This window comes from Erinaceus europaeus, chromosome 2, assembly GCF_950295315.1.
Source record: "Erinaceus europaeus chromosome 2, mEriEur2.1, whole genome shotgun sequence".
Classification (NCBI taxonomy): Eukaryota; Metazoa; Chordata; class Mammalia; order Eulipotyphla; family Erinaceidae; genus Erinaceus; species Erinaceus europaeus.
This window is the reverse complement of record NC_080163.1, coordinates 88577001-88594834: the sequence shown is the minus strand read 5'-3', so window position 1 is coordinate 88594834 and position 17834 is coordinate 88577001. Positions and strand designations below refer to the sequence as shown.

At 38.8% G+C, this 17834-nt stretch overlaps 1 protein-coding gene across 6 annotated transcripts in view; it reads left to right on the top strand.

Moving 5' to 3' along the window:
* The window catches only part of PRIMPOL (primase and DNA directed polymerase), a 45409-nt gene that overhangs the window by 15989 nt on the left and 11586 nt on the right, over positions 1–17834 (top strand). For 5 of the 6 annotated variants that reach the window (XM_060184057.1, XM_060184074.1, XM_060184068.1 and 2 more), the window contains 5 exons: positions 3697–3794; positions 5085–5214; positions 6551–6698; positions 11880–12167; positions 17346–17508. In XM_060184057.1, the coding sequence (XP_060040040.1) occupies positions 3697–3794; positions 5085–5214; positions 6551–6698; positions 11880–12167; positions 17346–17508 (827 nt within the window). Of the gene's footprint in view, positions 1–3679; positions 3795–5084; positions 5215–6550; positions 6699–11879; positions 12168–17345; positions 17509–17834 lie in introns of all 6 variants that reach the window. The other variant, XM_060184081.1, reaches the window with a different exon arrangement.

Sequence of the window (17834 nt, the reverse complement as noted above, 5' to 3'; positions counted from 1 at the left end):
ACTCTGAAAATGTCCAATAGTTCTAGTTTATCTATCTCTTCATTTAGCTCCATTATGTCTTTACTGATTTTCTTCCTGGATGATCTGTCAAGTTGAGAGAGAGGGGTGTTGAAGTCCCCTACTATGATTGTGTTACTGTTAATATATTGCTGTAGCTCTTTCAGTAGAAGTTTGATGTATTTAGATGGCTTCTCATTGGGTGCATAGATGTTAATAATTGTTAAGTCCTCTTGATTGACTGATCCTCTGAGCATTAAGTAGTGTCCATTCCTGTCTTTTTTAATCTTATCTATTTTATTTTTTTATTTTTTATTTTTTTTAATATTTATTTTATTTATTCCCTTTTGTTGCCCTTGTTTTATTGTTGTTGTTGTTGTTGGATAGGACAGAGAGAAATGGAGAGAGGAGGGGAAGACAGAGAGGAGGAGAGAAAGACAGACACCTGCAGACCTGCTTCACCGCTTGTGAAGTGACTCCCCTGCAGGTGGGGAGCCGGGGTTCGAACCGGGATCCTTACTCTGGTCCTTGTGCTTTGCACCACCTGCGCTTAACCCGCTGCGCTACAGCCTGACTCCCTAATCTTATCTATTTTAAAGTCTATCATGTCAGATATGAGAATAGCTGTTCCTGCCCTTTTTTGTGGGTCATTGGCTTGTATGATAGTTTTCCATCCTTTCACTTTAAGTCTGTATTTGTCTTGTTGAGTTAGGTGAGTTTCCTGTAGACAACATATTGTTGGGTTGTGTTTTCTGATCCATCTTCCTACTCTGTGTCTTTTAATAGGTGAATTCATGCCATTGACATTTATTGATATCAAAGATTGAAGATATTTTAACGCCATTCTTGTAGAGTTTTAGAGTGTTTTGATATATGTCCTATTTGTGGTGGTCTGGTTGTTTATAGGAGACCTTTCAGAACTTCTTTCAGGGCAGGCTTGGTGATGGTTACTTCCTTCAACTGTTGCTTGTCTGAGAAGGTTTTGATGCTTCCATCTAGTCTGAATGACAGTCTAGCAGGATATAGTATTCTTGGCTAAAGCCTTTCTCATTGAGCACTCGATAGATATCTTGCCATTCTCTTCTGGCCTGTAGTGTTTGTATGGAGAACTCTGCTGCTAATCTTATGGGTTTTCCTTTGTAGGTGACTCTTTGTTTTTCTCTTGCAGCCTTGAGGATCCTTTCTTTATCCTTATGCCTTTCCATTCTAAGTATGACATGTCTTGTTGTCTTTAGGTCTGGGTTAATTCTGTTTGGGACCCTCTGGGCTTCTTGAATCTTTATGTCTTTGGTGTTGTCTAGACTAGAGAAATTTTCAGCTATTGTGGCCTGGAGAATGCTTTCTTCCTCTCCTTCTCTTTCTTCCTCTGGTAATCTAATAATGCGTTTATTGTTTCTTTTGAAGTCATCCCATAGGACTCTGTTGTTGTTTTCAGCATCTCTTAATCTCTTTTTGAGATCTCTTACTTCTTTTTTAGTTGTCTCTAATTCATCCTCAATCTTGCTAATTCTGTCTTCAGCCTCATAGATTCTATTCTCTCTGCCCTCTACTGCTTTCTGGAGTTCATCTATTTTGTTTCCCTGCTCTGATACTGTTTTAGCTTGTTCAGCTAGTTGCATTCTTAGCTCAGCGATTTCAGCTTTCAGCTCTCTAAGAACCATGAGATAATTAAAATTTTCTTCCATATTCTCATTTGTTGTTCCTGCAGTTCTGATTACAATTTTTTCAAATTCTTTACTCACTCCTGTTATTATTTCCTTAGCTAATCTTTGGATGTTGAACTCTTTGTTTTGTGCTTCACCCTCTGGAGGACTTTTAGCTGGACTCTTGTCCTGGTTCGAGTCTCCAATATTTTTTCTTGTTGTTTTAACCATTCTATATATTATGTTATGAGTTCCCTTTATCAGTACTTTTCAAATTATTGATCACTATTGCCTGGATTGACTTGTGTCTAAGTAAGTTAATTAAAGGGTTTACAGTGGTGGAAGTTAACAGTTTTTTCAATCCGAGTTGGAGCTCAGTGGTTTAAAAGCCTTTTTTTTTTCTTCCCTGTAGCCTGTGGGAGCCTGAGGGCTTTCAAACTATCAATGGGCTTCTTAGCTTAATCACTGACTCCTGACCAAGAGATAAAGTAGGGTGTGGCAGAGATAATCCAGTGGTTATGCAAAGAGACTTTCACAGCCCCTCAGCTATGCCACCGAGGTATAGGTCTTCTCCTGAGTTTCCCGGTTAGATCTCTGTCCCCTGGTGTCCCTTCCTGTTGCTGCTCCAGATTCTGAGGGTAGTAGCAATGGAGACTCAGAGTTGCACTTGGTGAGTCTCTGGGGAGTCCTCTCCTCCCTTAAGCTGTCCCCTTGTTGGTGGAGCAGACTGGAGGTGGTGTCTCCACTGATAAACTGCTGAACTGTTAGCAGTCACTTAATCTCTCCTTAGGCTCCTCTCTCCTCTCTGTCACCAGCCACATGTGTTTGTACTCGTGGGTGATTTACTGGGTTCCTGTGGTCATTCTAGTCCTGTCTTGTTTCAGTCCTGGGTGGTCTCCTTTGGTATTCCTAGTTGATCCTGGAGATAGAGCCCCCTTCAAGTTTTGACTATTACAAACTGCTGCTATGAACATTAGCGTGTATAGGTCTTTTTGGATAGGTCTTTTATTTTCCCTGGATAAATCCCTAGGAAAGGAATTTGCTGGGTCATAAAGTAAATCCATTTATAGAGTTCTGATGAATCTCCAGACTGTTTTCCATAGGGGTTGGACCAACTTACATTCCCACCAGCAATGTAGGAGAGTTCCCCCCCCCCCATCCACACATACACACACCAGCCTCTCCATCAGTTGATGTTTCTGTCTTCCTAATGTAACATTTCTTACAAAAGCTGGAAAGTTGTATCTTACTGTAATACATCTCTCAAAGCAGAAGCAAGCAACTAGAATATCCAGATAAAGAACTAAAGGAGAAGAGTTTGGGCAGTAGAGCATACACTTTATTATGTGTCAGGACCTGGGTTCAAGCCTTTAATTCCATTTGGGGGGTGGGGAGGAATGACACACTTCACAAACAGTGAAGTGTCCTCTCATTTTCTTTGTCTCTATTAAAAAAAAAAAAAAAGGCTTCCAGAAGTGGTGACTAAAAACTGATAAAGGTGAACTGGCAAAATAGCTCATCCGTATAGGATTTCTGCTTTATGTGTTTGACCCACGTTTGAGCCTGGCCCCCACCTCAATGGAGGGAGCTTTGGTGCTTTGGTATCTTTGTCTTTATTTCATTGGATAATGCCCGCCAGAAATTAAGAGGGGATGGAGAAATAGAGAAGGAAAGAGGCAGAGAGACACCCACAATACTGCTTTACCACTTGCAAAGCTTGCCCTCTGCAAGTGGGGACTGGGGACTCAAACCTTGGTCCTTGCACATTGTAACATGTGTGCTTAACCAGGTGTGCCACCACCTGGTCCCATGTGGTATATTTGTCTATCAGCCTCTGTCTCTCTGTCTCTGAAAAAAGTCAGCCTGGAACTGTGATGCCCCAACAGCATTTAAAAAAAAATAAAATAACTGTTTTTGTTGGTATGGATCTATGGATTATTTTTCTTGTTTTTGTTACAAATGTTCAACTCCAGTTTTTGAAATGATTGTGACACTATGAACATTTTATAGATATAACTGTACTAATTTTTTCAGTAAAGTTTTTTATTTTTTAAAGGATGTTCATGTATTTGCTTTGGAATACAAAGTGGGTGATGGACAGCGTATTTACCTTGTAACGACCTATGCTCAACTTTGGTTTTACTATCAATTTCGGTAAGTCGTTTGTAAGGGATACCACATTAAGGTTACATTTCCTTTATTCAGTTCTGTTTCTGAAGTTCATGTAGACTGAACTGACTTTCATGGTTCTAAATAATACATTTAGTTACTCATTTACAATAAGAATTGAATTCTGTGGGTTAAGCACACATGGTGCAAAGCGCAAGGACCGGTGTAATGATCCGGGTTCGAGCCCCGGCTCCCCATCTGCAGGGGAGTGGCTTTACAAGCGGTGAAACAGATCTGCAGGTGTCTAACTTTCTCTCCCCCTCTCTGTCTTCCCCTCCTCTCTCCATTTCTCTCTGTCCTCTCCAACAACAATACATCAATAACCACAACAATGTTAAACAACAAGGGCAGCAAAATGGAAAATAAATACTAAAAAAATAATAATTACAAAAAAAAAAAAGAATTGAAGTCTGGACTTCTCTTGTCATGCCAGCATTGAATTATCTTACCAGATGTTGGGAGGGAAAGAAAAAAAATCTGTGTTATTGTACATTTTGGGTGTGACACATGACATAATTTACTCAGCACTTATACAAATTACTGCATGTCTTTTAGTGTATAGGATACCATCCAAACTTCACCTAGCAAAAGTCATTATTGTCAGATCAGCATCTACTCATACTAACTCATGTTAAAGTCAGTACACCTTGATGTCAGTTAACAGTGTAACCGGATACATGAGCATTGAAAATTTACTAAAGCTAGGTGATCTGTAATGTTTTTGTTTGTTTGTTTGTTTGTTTTAATTTCCCTTGCAAGAGATTTTGCTGGGATTTCACTATTTGCATGGCTCCACTGATTCCAGTGAACTCATTATTATTGTTATTATTATTATTTAAGATAGAGGGTGAGAGAGAATGAGAGACATACACTATTATTTCATCAGTGTGACGCTTACTTTTTGCATGATGTTTCTTATGGTTGTTGGCACAAACGTACATCCTTGCACATAGTATGTGCTCTGCTGTTGAGCTATCTTCTGACCCCTCAGTGTTTTTAAATCAATTCAAAGTCATTTATTTGACAGAGCAAGCACAGTTTTAGCATATGTGGTACCTGCCATTGGATTCTGCAGTTGGACTGAATATTTTCCAGTTACAAAATATGATCGATACATCATGTCTGAAAAAAGCTCCTTGTACTATAAACATCTGGAGAGCAGTTCACTTTATCATTATGTTATATATTGTTAAACCACAGCAGTTATTTTGGGATTTAAAATCAACTATTTTTGTGACAGGTACAAACCTAACAATTTTGTATTATTTAATTCAGGAAAAATCTCTTACACTGCTATGAAGTAATTCCTGAAAATGCTGTGTGCAAGCTTTATTTTGATTTGGAATTTAGCAAACTTGTCAATCCAAGAGCTGATGGGAAAAAAATGGTTGCATTACTCATTGAGGTAAGTGAAAACATCAACTTTCACCCTAATTTCTAGCTCTGTACCTCTTTCCTGACTCATTAAATGAAGCTGATTATATGACATTCAGATTTTCTACTTCTCATTTTCCTACTCCTTCTCCTTTCTTCCTGTCTTGCCATTTATTTTTAAAACATCTTTTTCTTTTCTTTTTAGTTGTCACTGGCATTAGCGCTGTGGCTAGGTGCCTACACTATGAATTTATTGCTCCTAGAGGCCAGTTTTTCTTTTTTTCTCTCTTTTCTTCCCATTATTTGATAAGACAGAGAGAAATTGAGAAGGGAGGAGATGCAAGGGGAGAGAGACCTGCAGTCTTAGCTTCACTGTTTGTGAAGTTTACCCCCTGCAGGTGGGGATGGGGGCTTGGACCTGGATTGCAGTGACTATGTCACAATATTATATGTATATTGGATCATTATGTTTTACACCTGTAATATGTTATGTATTAATTAAGTCTCAATTTAAAACCAATTAGTGAGGTTTCTAACTCGGAAAATATTTAAGAAATGCTTAAAAGAGTATTTTTGTTATGGATTTAGGAATTAATATGCAAGATATATTACTCAACTTATTTTCCTTCTAGTTTTTATTAGATAGCATAGAGAGAAACTAAGAAAACAAAGGGAGATAGAGAGGGGGAGAAAAAGATTGGTACCTACAGACCTGCTTCACCACTCATGAAGTGGACCCCCTGCAGGTAGGGAGCAAGGGCTTGAACCTGGGTCCTTGTGCTTGGTAATATGTGCTCTTAACCAGGCAGGCCACCACCTGGCCCCCAGTTGTTCAACTTCTAACAACTTTTTTTTTAAGTTAATTATTTTTATTTTTTTTGTATTTACTTATTCCCTTTTGTTGCCCTTGTTTTATTGTTGTCATTATTGCTGTTATTGATGCTGTTGTTGGATAGGACAGAGAGAAATGGAGAGAGGAGGGGAAGAGAGAGGGGGAGAGAAAGACAGACACCTGCAGACCTGCTTCACCGCCTGTGAAGTGACTCCCCTGCAGGTGGGGAGCTGGGGGTTCGAACTGATATCCTCAAGCTGGTCCTTGTGCTTTGCGCCACATGCGTTTAACCTGCTGCGCTACTGCACGACTCCCCTAACAACTCTTTAGTCCTGAGAGCTGACTAATTTCTTAATATAATCACCCTTCCTAATTTAAATGTGATATGTATTTCAATGCATAAATTTGCAAATTGTCTTGTTAAGTATTCTGATAGCAAATGCAAATGAGTTAGATTTCTGAGATACTTGAATTATGCTCATAGACATTTTTTAAAGAAATTTTAAAAACAGTTCCATTTAATTTGTGTTTTTAGCATGTTTGTAAAGCACTTCAAGAATTATACAGGGTTAATTGTTCAGCCAAAGATGTTATTAACTTGGATTCTAGCACTGATGAAAAATTTAGCCGTCATCTAATATTTCAACTCCAGGATGTGGCATTTAAAAATAACATTCATGTAGGTAAGTATGCTTTTTTTTTTTTTTTTTAAGAAAATCTTGAAGTTATATTAAAAATTCATGTTTTCTCTTAGACTTTATGTATTTGGTATTAGATTTTATGGTTGTTAATCTGTTGTAAAGGAAACATGATTTTTCATGTTTTCAGAATTTGTCTTTAGCTGTAAATCAGTTTTCCTATTCTAGATATATGAATCTACTTAGATTATCCTTGGCAATCCCGAAATATATTGAGGTAGCCGATAGTCACGCATATGCTGCTACTAGCTTCTGCTCCAACAGGGGTTAGTTTAGAAGTTTTCTGCCTAGTACACAGAAGTCTAAATCAAGTGGTTTTTTTTTTTTCCCTTCCAGGGCACTGCTCAGCTTTGGTTTATGGCAGAGCCTCAGACTCAATAGTCTCTTTGCATAACCATGTATCTACTCCCACCCCAAATCAGATCTGTAACGTCTCAAATCTGGATGTCTTACCTTTTCTTCCATCTTGTCTTCTAGTACATGAACTTGGTTGCTTGGGTTCCAAGTCATATGAAAGAAAGCTTAATAGTGCTTTGAGCCTAAAACTTAGGGCTGGGAAGAATGTGGAATTCTGAAAGTGTCACTGTAATATTTGTTCCACTACTAGAGAATTAAGAAATATAGGTCAAAATATAGGGTATAGTTAGTTTGTAGGTGAAACATATAGGCAGAAGGCAAACAAAACAAAACAAAACAAGGTTTTAATAGAAACCCAAACTCTGAAGTGTTTACCAAAGGAGTAGAGCAAATATTCCAGGGAGGGTCCGTACAGCTGGAAGAATTTCAGGTAACAGTACTTTAAGTGTCTGGCAGTTTTGAGTCACCTAGGATAAAAGGTGCAGAGCAAAGTCACTAAAAGACTAGCATAAAAATCAGGTACCTGTTTGCTAGATCAGAACAATTCTAGGTCACAGTGACCTGTTGGGTTCCGTGTCATCTCCCTTATTTTTTTTTATTCATAAAATGGAAATCTTGACAGGACCATTCGATAAGAGGGATACAGTTCCACACAATTTCCACCACCAAGTTCCATATCCTATCCCTTCCCTTGAAAACTTTCCTAGTCTTTATTCCCACTGGCAGTATGGACTCAGAATCATTACGGGGGTGCAGAAGCTGGAAGGTCTGGCTTCTGTAATTGCTTCCCTGCTGGGTATGAGCACTGGCAGTTCGATCCATACTCCCAGCCTGTCTCTTTCTTTCCCTAGTGGGGTAGGGGTCTGGGGAGGCGTCATCCCCCTATTTTATAATAGCTTAGTTAGTCATTTTTGTCTTTCTTTTGTCTCTGAAATATTAGTAATTATAGAATCTGTTCTTGCTCTTGTGCTCATTCTATTGGTGGTCTTAATGATTTTCTGCTCTCCTGGCTTCCATGACCATCTATGTATTGATGATTCTCAAATCTTGATCTTTAGTTCAGATTGTCCTCCCACATGCCAGGCCCATAGAACTATTTACTACCTATTAAATATTCCCACACAGACCATTGAAATTCAGCATGGCATAGGCTGAAGTGCCTCTTCTCTTCCCTACATTTCTTTCTCTTGTGATATCTAATATTAGGGAATAGTATTACCATTCACCCATTAACTCAATTGGAAAAGATTGCTCTCTTTCTCTCTCGCTTTTCCTCTCTCTCTTTCATTGCATCTTTCATGGTCATCTCTGGCAGATTAGTGCTTTGGACCAACTTTCCTCATATATAGATACGAGAGAAGAATACCACAGTTCTGAGACTTCTTTTGATGTAGTGGAGGATAAGCTTGAACCTCAGTTGTGTGCATGGTAAAGAAGGTACACTATCCAGGTGAGCTATTTGCCAGTCCTTGGTGTCATCTTTGACCAAGATCTCTAAGCTAACTCACATACTCTGTTAGCTGAAGTGATATGATTAGGCTACTTACGGGCCTCACACTCTTTTTCCAGAGTTTGTCTTCAGGAAAATGTCCAGATAATCCTATGAAAAATGAGGTTCTCTGTGCTCCAGCCTCATCTCACTTCTCACCACCACTCAGCCCTTCTCTGACTTTTATTTAAGCTTTCAGAGCAATCACATTTTGTCTAGTTTCTGAACCTCTGCATGTTCTGATACTTCAGTGAGACCAAGTCTGCTAAGGCTCAGTGTGGTTATTGTCATCTGAGAGCTGTTTGTATCACATTCCAAGTCAAAAGAGTTAGATTAGCATTTCCTGTGGTTTTCAGAGAATGCCCAGTGCTTATTGTGTCAAACTATTCACCACTTCCTGAAGTAATTTCCTGTCTTTTTGTTTTTGTCTTCTCAAGTCCACTTAATATCTACTTAGGGCAGGAACTTTATAATTTTTTGCTCACTATATTTTCAAAGCCTAGCATGTAATAATATATCAATAATACTACAGTAAGAATGTATAATACAACATTACAATAATAGAAGTACGTACAAATAGGCAGTAAGTATTTACTGAATAACTGAGTGGTAAAATGAACTCTAGTACCAGAATGTGGGAGGTAGAGTCCTGTGCAAGTTACTTCTTTGATTTCTATTTGTCCCTCATAGCAACAAGGCTAAAAAGTTGTAATTTGTTGCTATAGAAGGAGGGGCAAATAAACGTTTTCCAGGTAGTCAGTACTTTATGTTCCAGGTATCTTCTGGAAGCAGATGATGGAGACTTCATGTCAGACATATCAAATTCTGCCCTAGGCAACAAAGGCTTTATGGCTACTTTGTAGAATACTGAGAGTCTGGTATGGCTAGAGTGAGAGACACAGTCAAACCTAATAAATCAGATATCTGAAGCTTCTTAAATATAAGCCAGGGAGTTGGGCAGTAGCGCAGTGGGTTAAGCGCAGGTGGCGCAAAGTGCGAGGGCTGGCAGAAGGATCTCAGTTCGAGCCCCCGACTCCCCACCTGCAGGGGAGTCGCTTCACAGGCGGTGAAGCAGGTCTGCAGGTGTCTATCTTTCTCTCCCCCTCTCTGTCTTCCCCTCCTCTCTCGATTTCTCTCTATCCTATCTAACAATGATGACAATAGTAACTACAACAATAAAAAGAACAAGGGCAACAAAAGGGAATAAATATTTTTAAAAATATTATAAGCCTCCAGAATCAAAGATGTAGAAAATGTGAGATAATTCAAATTTCAGTTCTTTTTTTCCTACTGATGGTATTTCCTATTTCTTACCCCGAGCCTTTCAGGAAGGGGAATAAGGGTGTTAGAGGTCTCAGAATGCCACCAACATGCATATATTTGATCTGCCTAAAAGTAGTCTTCTGCCATTCTGATATGTTTGTCAGAATTATCTGTGACTTATTAGTTCTCTTGAGTTATTCCCAACTAGCAACACAGCCCATGTACTAATAGGGAGGGGGAAGGAAATAGAAGAGTAGTTTGCAGGGAACTTGGGTTAGTCATTATGCTGGCGACACTTGCTTTATCCTGTTATATACACTTGTGATATCCTTTCTGCAGGTCCAGGGCCTACCCCCTCTCCTTAGCATGACTTTTGCAAGTTTTCCTACAGCAATACACTCAGTTCTCCCTTATGTCTTTAGGTTGGGGTAATGCAATCTTACATTTCCAGAAATACTAGTTGTATCAACTTATGTTTGTAATACTTTATTTTTCTTCAGTGCATCATGACTTTTTGTTTACTCAGTATTTACGCTACTTCGCTTATTCCAGAGATAATCAAGTGTGTATATCATTGCAAGAACTAAATGCTTTTGTTTTCATTTTGATGTTTAGTGTTTTATAAGCTACGTTCCTTTTTTTTTTTTTCTCCCCACTTTGTAACTAGAGCGTGTATATCTTGTAACTTAATGGATTCAACTAGCTGGTAAATAAAGTGGCAAACACAAGTTCTATCAGTTTTACAGATTAAAATTAAGTTTGACTTATGGCATTGCATTTATATATCAAACAATTGAACCAAATTAATATTTGGTTCCATGGTACAGGTCATACAGGAGAGTTTAAAGTTTCAGATTATCTTACTAACTAGTCCAGATAAAGATATGGCCATTAATATTCAGAGCTCTAGCATAAATACTAAAATACGAGTAATAATTGTACTTAATTGCTTTAGTTATGGACTTTAGTTAATGAACCCTCCTCTCCTTTTGTGATCAGTTACAAGGAGAGGCAGGAAATGCAGCAACCTTGGAATTGATGACTGAATGCCCAGGTCCTTAGGGCAAACCATGGGCGGTAAAGAAGAGAGGATTAACTGATAAATATGCCAACACCCTGGGGGAATGTAGCAAAGAAAGTGCTTTGCTGTCAGGAATATTACTGGTTGAGCGCGCACTTTGCATGTATGAGGATCTGGGCTTGCTCTCTGACACTAGAGACAAACTTTCTTTGTTGGTCATTGCCAGGGTTTCACTGCTCTGGTCCAACTTTTCTCAAATAGAGAGAGTGAAAGACACCTGTGTACTGAAGCTTCCTCCAGAGAGAGAGAGGGAGGGAGAGGGAGAAGAAGAGGGAGAAGAGAGCACGAGTGTATGGGGAGAGGGGACTACTACTGGTGCTTGTGCTCAAAGCTGGGTCATGCTCATGGAAAAATAGGAACAGGAGCTCTCATGGAGTTTACTTACATTCTGTTTTTCTTCATTTCCTGTATTTCACTGGAGCTCTACGTCTTCATGATCTCTCTGCTCCCACAGGACTTTTTTTCTCCCCTTCTTTTTCCTCTTTTTTTTTTTCCCCCTTTCTTTTTCAGGTAGAGGGGGAAAGACAGGGAAAGACCAGAGGAGGTGAGACACCACGACACTGCTTCACTGCACACGAAGCTTCCACTTTGTATAGTGCTTCCGTATGCTAGTCACGGGCTCAAAACCAGGTCCTTGTGCATGGTAAAATGTGCATTCTACAAGGGGAACCATCGCCCAGCTCTTTGTGACAAACCTGTAGGCTCAAGCCCAAGCTATCAGCACTGATAATATCAAATTAATCTTCCCTTCTAAAATGATTTTCTTACAAGGGAAATCAAGACCCTTATCAATAGGAATTGAAAAAGTATAAGACTACACAAAAGGAAGTAATAGGAATGGCATGTTATGGTTTGTAAATAAGTTATAAAAGCAGTAATCAGAGTGCTTCAGTGTACAACTTGTGAGTGTAGATTTGTGCAGTGAATGTGAAGTTATAGTTTGGAAATAAAAATCGATGGAACATTTTTTTCTTAGGTAATTTCGTGAGAAAAATTTTGCAGCCCACTTTTCAATTAATTGCCAACGAAGGTGGTGATAGGATCCCAGAGACAACAAGACTTGGATCTTCCCATTTTTCTGAAGCACCAATTAAACAAGCAATTTCATGTAACGAAATAGCTCCAGATAAGGGTATAGGAGAGAGCTGGGTATTGAATTCAAAGAAGCTGAAGAGGCTGGGATCAGCTGAGCAAAGCAGTCCTGATCTTTCATTTTTGGTTGTGAAGAATGACTCAGGAGAAAAGCATCTTTTTGTAGATCTAGGTAAGTAAAAAAAAAATTAATAGCTTTATTAGACTATTCTGTATACTTCCGTGAGAAACCAGTCAATGCCCTCTTATCACTTGCTTAGAATTCTCTCCTCCACCACCACCGCCTCCACAGTGACAGTGAAGTCAAAAGCAGACTGTGATCAGTGAACTCAAGTGCTAAAAATCATTTTTTAAGTGCTAGAAATCAACTGGGTTTCTGTTTATGGACTTCAGAGTATCACCTGTGGGACATAAGCACCAGGCTGACCTGAACTCTGCAAGAGAATGATTGTGACTGACTTCTGCTCTGACATGTCCAAAGGTTTCAGTTCATGTCAGGGGAGTTTTGAGAGTGTACAGTGGGATCAACACTTTCCTGTGTTTCTGAGACGTTAAATTAGACGAAATAATTTAAAAACAGACACACACTTTAAAAGCATTTATCTTTTTAATTTTTTTTAAGTTTCTTATTTATAAAATGGAAACACTGACAAAACCATAAGAGTGGTACAAATCCACACAATTCCCACCCCCAGAACTCTGTATCCCATTCCCTCCCCGGATAGCTTTCCTATTCTTTATCCCTCTAGGAGTATGGACCCGGGGTCATTATGGGGTACAGAAAGTGTCTGGCGTTGACAGTTAATTTACTCTTTTTTTTTTTTTTTAAACCAAAACACTGCTCAGCTTTGGCTTATGGTGGTGACAGGGATTGAACCTGGGACTTTGGAGCCTCAGGCACGAGAGTCTCTTTGCATAACCGTTATGCTATCTACCCTCCACCCGTCATTTACTCTTAAGTGGTGAAGTAAGACTGGGTATTTATCATAGAGATTTACAATAGTTCTGGGTGCTAGTTCACCAATTTGCTATGATCAAACTGCCTAGCTTCTTCCACTGTTTTCTCTTGCCCTGCTTGCTTATGGTCTCCTGTATGAGGATGTGCAGAGCACTGGACAGCAAGATAAAACTTGGTTGGTTGACACATAGGCCAGTCAGGACCCCTAAGTTGATAGCTCCAATGTGTTAAAACTTCATTTTATATTTTATATCTAGCTTGTGATTTAGGGAGGTTTTCATATTTAAAGTTTCAGAGAAGGTATAGTTTTAAGTTATAGACCAGAATACCAGAGGAAGAGTAGTATCATATACCCTTAACAACCAAGAGTCAGAATTTGTCAGTAAAGTCAAGACAAGTGAAATATATTAGTTTGGGTATGTGTGAATATGAGTAGATGAGCATTCCACCAGATGACAAGTTTTGTTTGTTAGCAAGACATCATCTCTAAAAGACTAACATGTAAGCTTAGGGAAAATACCTAGTGGGAAGTTGATAAAGGGGAATAGCACTGATTGCTCTGCTCTACCTTAGTGTAAAATGAGTAACTGGATTCATGACAGTTCTTAACAATAATTAAATAAAAGCTTCTGGTGGCTTTTGTTCAGGGTTTAACAACGTGGTAGTTTTATTACAGCATAGTCTTATTTAGGTACATAAAAACCTTGGCAGCAAGGGGCCCGGTGGTGGTGCACCTGGTTAAACACTTAAGTTACAATGTGCGAGGACCCGGGTCCGAGCCCCCAGTCTCCACCTGCAGGGGGAGATCTTCACAAGTGGTGAAGCAAGGCTGCAGTTGTCTCTCTGTCTTTCCTTCTCTACTTCCCCCTCCCTCTCAATTTGTCTCTATTGAATTAAATAAAGCTTAAAAAAAAAAACCTGTCAGCAAAATTAACAAGAGGGGAGGATTGGCTAGCTAAGTAGCATGGGCCACAGGGCAAATAGGAAAAAGCAACTTCCGCCAGACACTTGTTTAATTCCCTTCCTATACCCACAACCCCTTGTGGATTTGTGTACATGTGTCTTATACTCTTGACGGCAGGCTGATGTCAGCCATAGGCTAATTCTGTTCATGTCCCATAGTTTCTCTTGTTCACTGTTAAGTGAATAATGTTTCCAAGTCCTCACTTAGGTTACTGACTTACCAAAGGCATTTCCCTGATACTCTTTCCTTTTGGGGTACTGGGGCCTTGTGCATATGTGCCTTCGCTGCACAGAAAAAAATGGGCTGCCATTTTTGTCTCAGATAGCAAAACATCACACACCACCACCACCCCACTATACATGGAGCTTCCCCCAGCGCTGTGCTTCTTCTAGCCCCTTTCCTCATAGTCTTTTGTTTGTTAGATTTATTCCTTTTTCACAGAATAAGGACCTTCTTATGTGATTTCACTAGTCTAGTTATTTATTTTTTATTTCACTAGTCTAGGGTTTTTTCTTTTTCCCTTTTTCTTTCATTCAGCTAGAGAGAAAGCAGGAAAGATAGTGAGAGGTGGAGAAACCACAGTGCCACTGTACCTCCCATGTGTTACCAGAGCTTCAACTTGGGACCATGGCACACCCCTACCCGGTGAACCATCTCACTCTTGCTCTCCCCTGGTGTTATTATTACTATCATTACTATTATGACTGGGCCTTGCTAATGTGTGATTTCACTATCCTGGGCTGACATTTTTCAAATAAGGATAGAGCGTGAGAGACACCATAGCTTCTGTAGTGCTCTAATATTCCTGTGTGACATGCAAGTGGCTGAAATTTGGGCCACACTCTTGGCAAGGGTAGGTACCCTACCAGGTAGGCTATCCGTTCCCTCCATCCCATTTCTTGTTTTTAATTTAATGAGCAAGAGATGAGAGATACCACAGAACTACTTCACCACCCATGGAGCTCCCCTGGTGTGCCTAAGTGGTTCTGGAACTCAAAATCTAAAACTTCATATAATATAAGGTATATGTTCTAACAGGTGATCTATCTCCTAACTGCCCCCCTCCATTATTTTTTAATAGCACTGCTCAGCTCTGGTTTATAGTGTTGATGTGGATTGAACCTGTGACTTGTGAGCCTCAAACATGAAAATCTTTGGCATGACCATTGTGCAGTCTCCTTGCCCCAAATAATTTTTTTGCTGTTATTTTTAGTGCATCAGGGTTTTGCTCCTTCACAGCTTTTTCCCCTTCCAGTTTGAAATAGAGAGAAAGAGACAGCATACCAATAGCATACCTACCCTGAGTGGTGATCTCACGTGGTGTTAGAGGCTTAAGCCCTGGTCCTTGCACATGGTAAAGTGGGAGTTACCTCCTGTCTTTCTCCCACCTCCAAGAAATGTGTCCACAGAATGCCTATATTTGCCAATATACCAAAGGAAAGTGGAGATTCATTTCTTAAACTACACTTTGTCAAGTTTAGAGATTTAATAGCACCTGTCAAAATTGTGTTAGGAAACTTTTATTGAAGCATAACTAATAGAAAATTGCATTTGTGAGTGTATAGCTTATAAGTCCACAGGCCAAAAAGTTATAAAATGAACATATCATCATGCTACCTCATCAGTCAAGATAGGAAAAATTACCAGGAACCCAAAGCCTTTATCTGGTCACTAACCCCTCCTTACCTCTAAGAGTAACTACTATCCAATATTCTGATAACATAGACTAGTTTTGCCTGCTTGTGCTCTTTTGATATTTAAAATAACAGCACATGCTAGTGAACTGCCTGTTCACTATTATAATGGTGCCTTTGATATGTAAGTTACTAATTTTAAACTGTAGTTGTAGTTTTATTATTGTGGTTAGTGTTTTTTCTATCTTGTTAAATCTTTCCGTATGCAAAAGTCATAAAGATGTTTTCCTGATTATCTTTTCGAAAACTATAACCTTTCTTATTTACAAAAGACCTGTAATCCACTTAGAATGTGTCTTTATTTATTTATTTATTTATTCCCTTTTGTTGCCCTTGTTTTACTGTTGCAGTTTTTGTTGGATAGGACAGAGAGCAATGGAGAAAGGAGGGGAAAGACAGAGAGGGGGAGAGAAAGACAGACACCTGCAGACCTGCTTCACCGCCTGTGAAGTGACTCCCCTACAGGTGGGGAGCCGGGGGCTCGAACCGGGATCCTTAAGCCGGTCCTTGTGCTTCATGCCATGTGCGCTTAACCCGCTGCACTACTGCCTGACTCCCAGAATGTGTCTTTTTTATGTTGAAAGTCAGTATTCATTTTTTTTCTATATAGGCATCCAGTTATCTCAGTGCCATTTGTTGAAATAATTATACTTTTCCTAAAAGGACATCTTAAAAAATATATTTTTTTAATTTATTTTCCCTTTTGTTGCCCTTGTTTATCATTGTAGTATTATTATTGTTGTTGTTGTTATTGTACAGGACAGAGAGAAATGTAGAGAGGAGGGGAAGACAGGGAGGGAGAGGGATAGACACCTGCAGACCTGCTTCACTGCCTGTGAAGGGACTACCTTACAGGTGGGGAGCTGGGGGCTCGAACTGGGATCCTTACACCAGTCTTCGCACTTGGCACCACATGCACTTTACATGCTGCGCTACCGCCCAACTCCCAAGGACATCTGTTTTTGTCTTAAATGAAATATCTACATGTTTGATCAGTTGCTGAACTATATTCTGTTCAGTTTTATTGATTTTGTCAATACCAGCTATTTACATAAGTATATATATATATATAAACTTGATACCAGCAAAATAAATCTTCTAACTTTTGCTTGAAAGTCCTTGGTTATTATTGACAGTTTGAACTTCCATTTATAATTGAGGATCAGTTTGTCATATTTTATGTATGTACCCTGCAAAAAAAATTTAGGTTGGATTGAATCTGTAGGTCAACTTGAGAATTGCCATTTTTATAAAAACTTAGCCTTCCAATGAGTATAGTATGTTCCTCCAGTTACTTATTCACTAGTGTCTCTCAATGTCTTATAATTTACTAGCAGAGGTTTTTGTATGCCTTTGTTAGGTTTATTGTAGGTATTTGATTTTTCTTTTGTCTCTTCACTTAGATTATGGTACCTCAACTCCTCAGCTGCCTTAGAAGCTCAAGTGGTTTTGCTAATATATTTGTCACCTTAAGTGTTTTTGCTAATACACTTGCCCAGTTTCATTATTTTCAGTGGGATATCTGCCCCCAAAGTAATTTGGTGTGCTATTTCAAGTGTGGCATTCTTCATGTCAACTGGAATTGATTTTAATTTATATATTGCTTTTATTTTGTTTACAGCTTTATAAAGTTTTTTTCTAATAATGTTTTACAAAATATTTTAAATAGTATTTTGAATAGAAACATCACTAAAAGCCATATTCATATTTCTTTATATTGATTTTTCTATTTAGGAGTATACACAAGAAATAGAAATTTTCGACTATATAAATCATCTAAGATAGGAAAGAATGTGACATTAGAGATTGCTGAAGATAATAAATTTTCTCCTAAACAGTCTAAGGATATTTCTGAAGAAAACCAGTATTTCCTCTCTTCTCTGGTCAGCAATGTCAGGTACATAGTACCAGAATTAAAGAATTGTGTGTTCATAAACATTTACTACGCAAGGAGTGCTGTTTTATGGTACTAATATGTAAATTGTGTAAATCCATTATTCTCTTAAGAAAAACAGAATTAATACTGCAGAAAAATCTGTTTTCTTCCTTAGCTGAAAAATAGTAATAAATTTTAACCATTGTTTCTATCATTTATGATATTTTCTAAAATTTCCCAGTTTTTTCACTTCTGTGAAGAATGGACCCCACAATTACACTTGGTAATGTGTGTGCTTTCCCGGGTACACTACTGCCCAGCTCCTACATTTATACTTGGAAACTGCT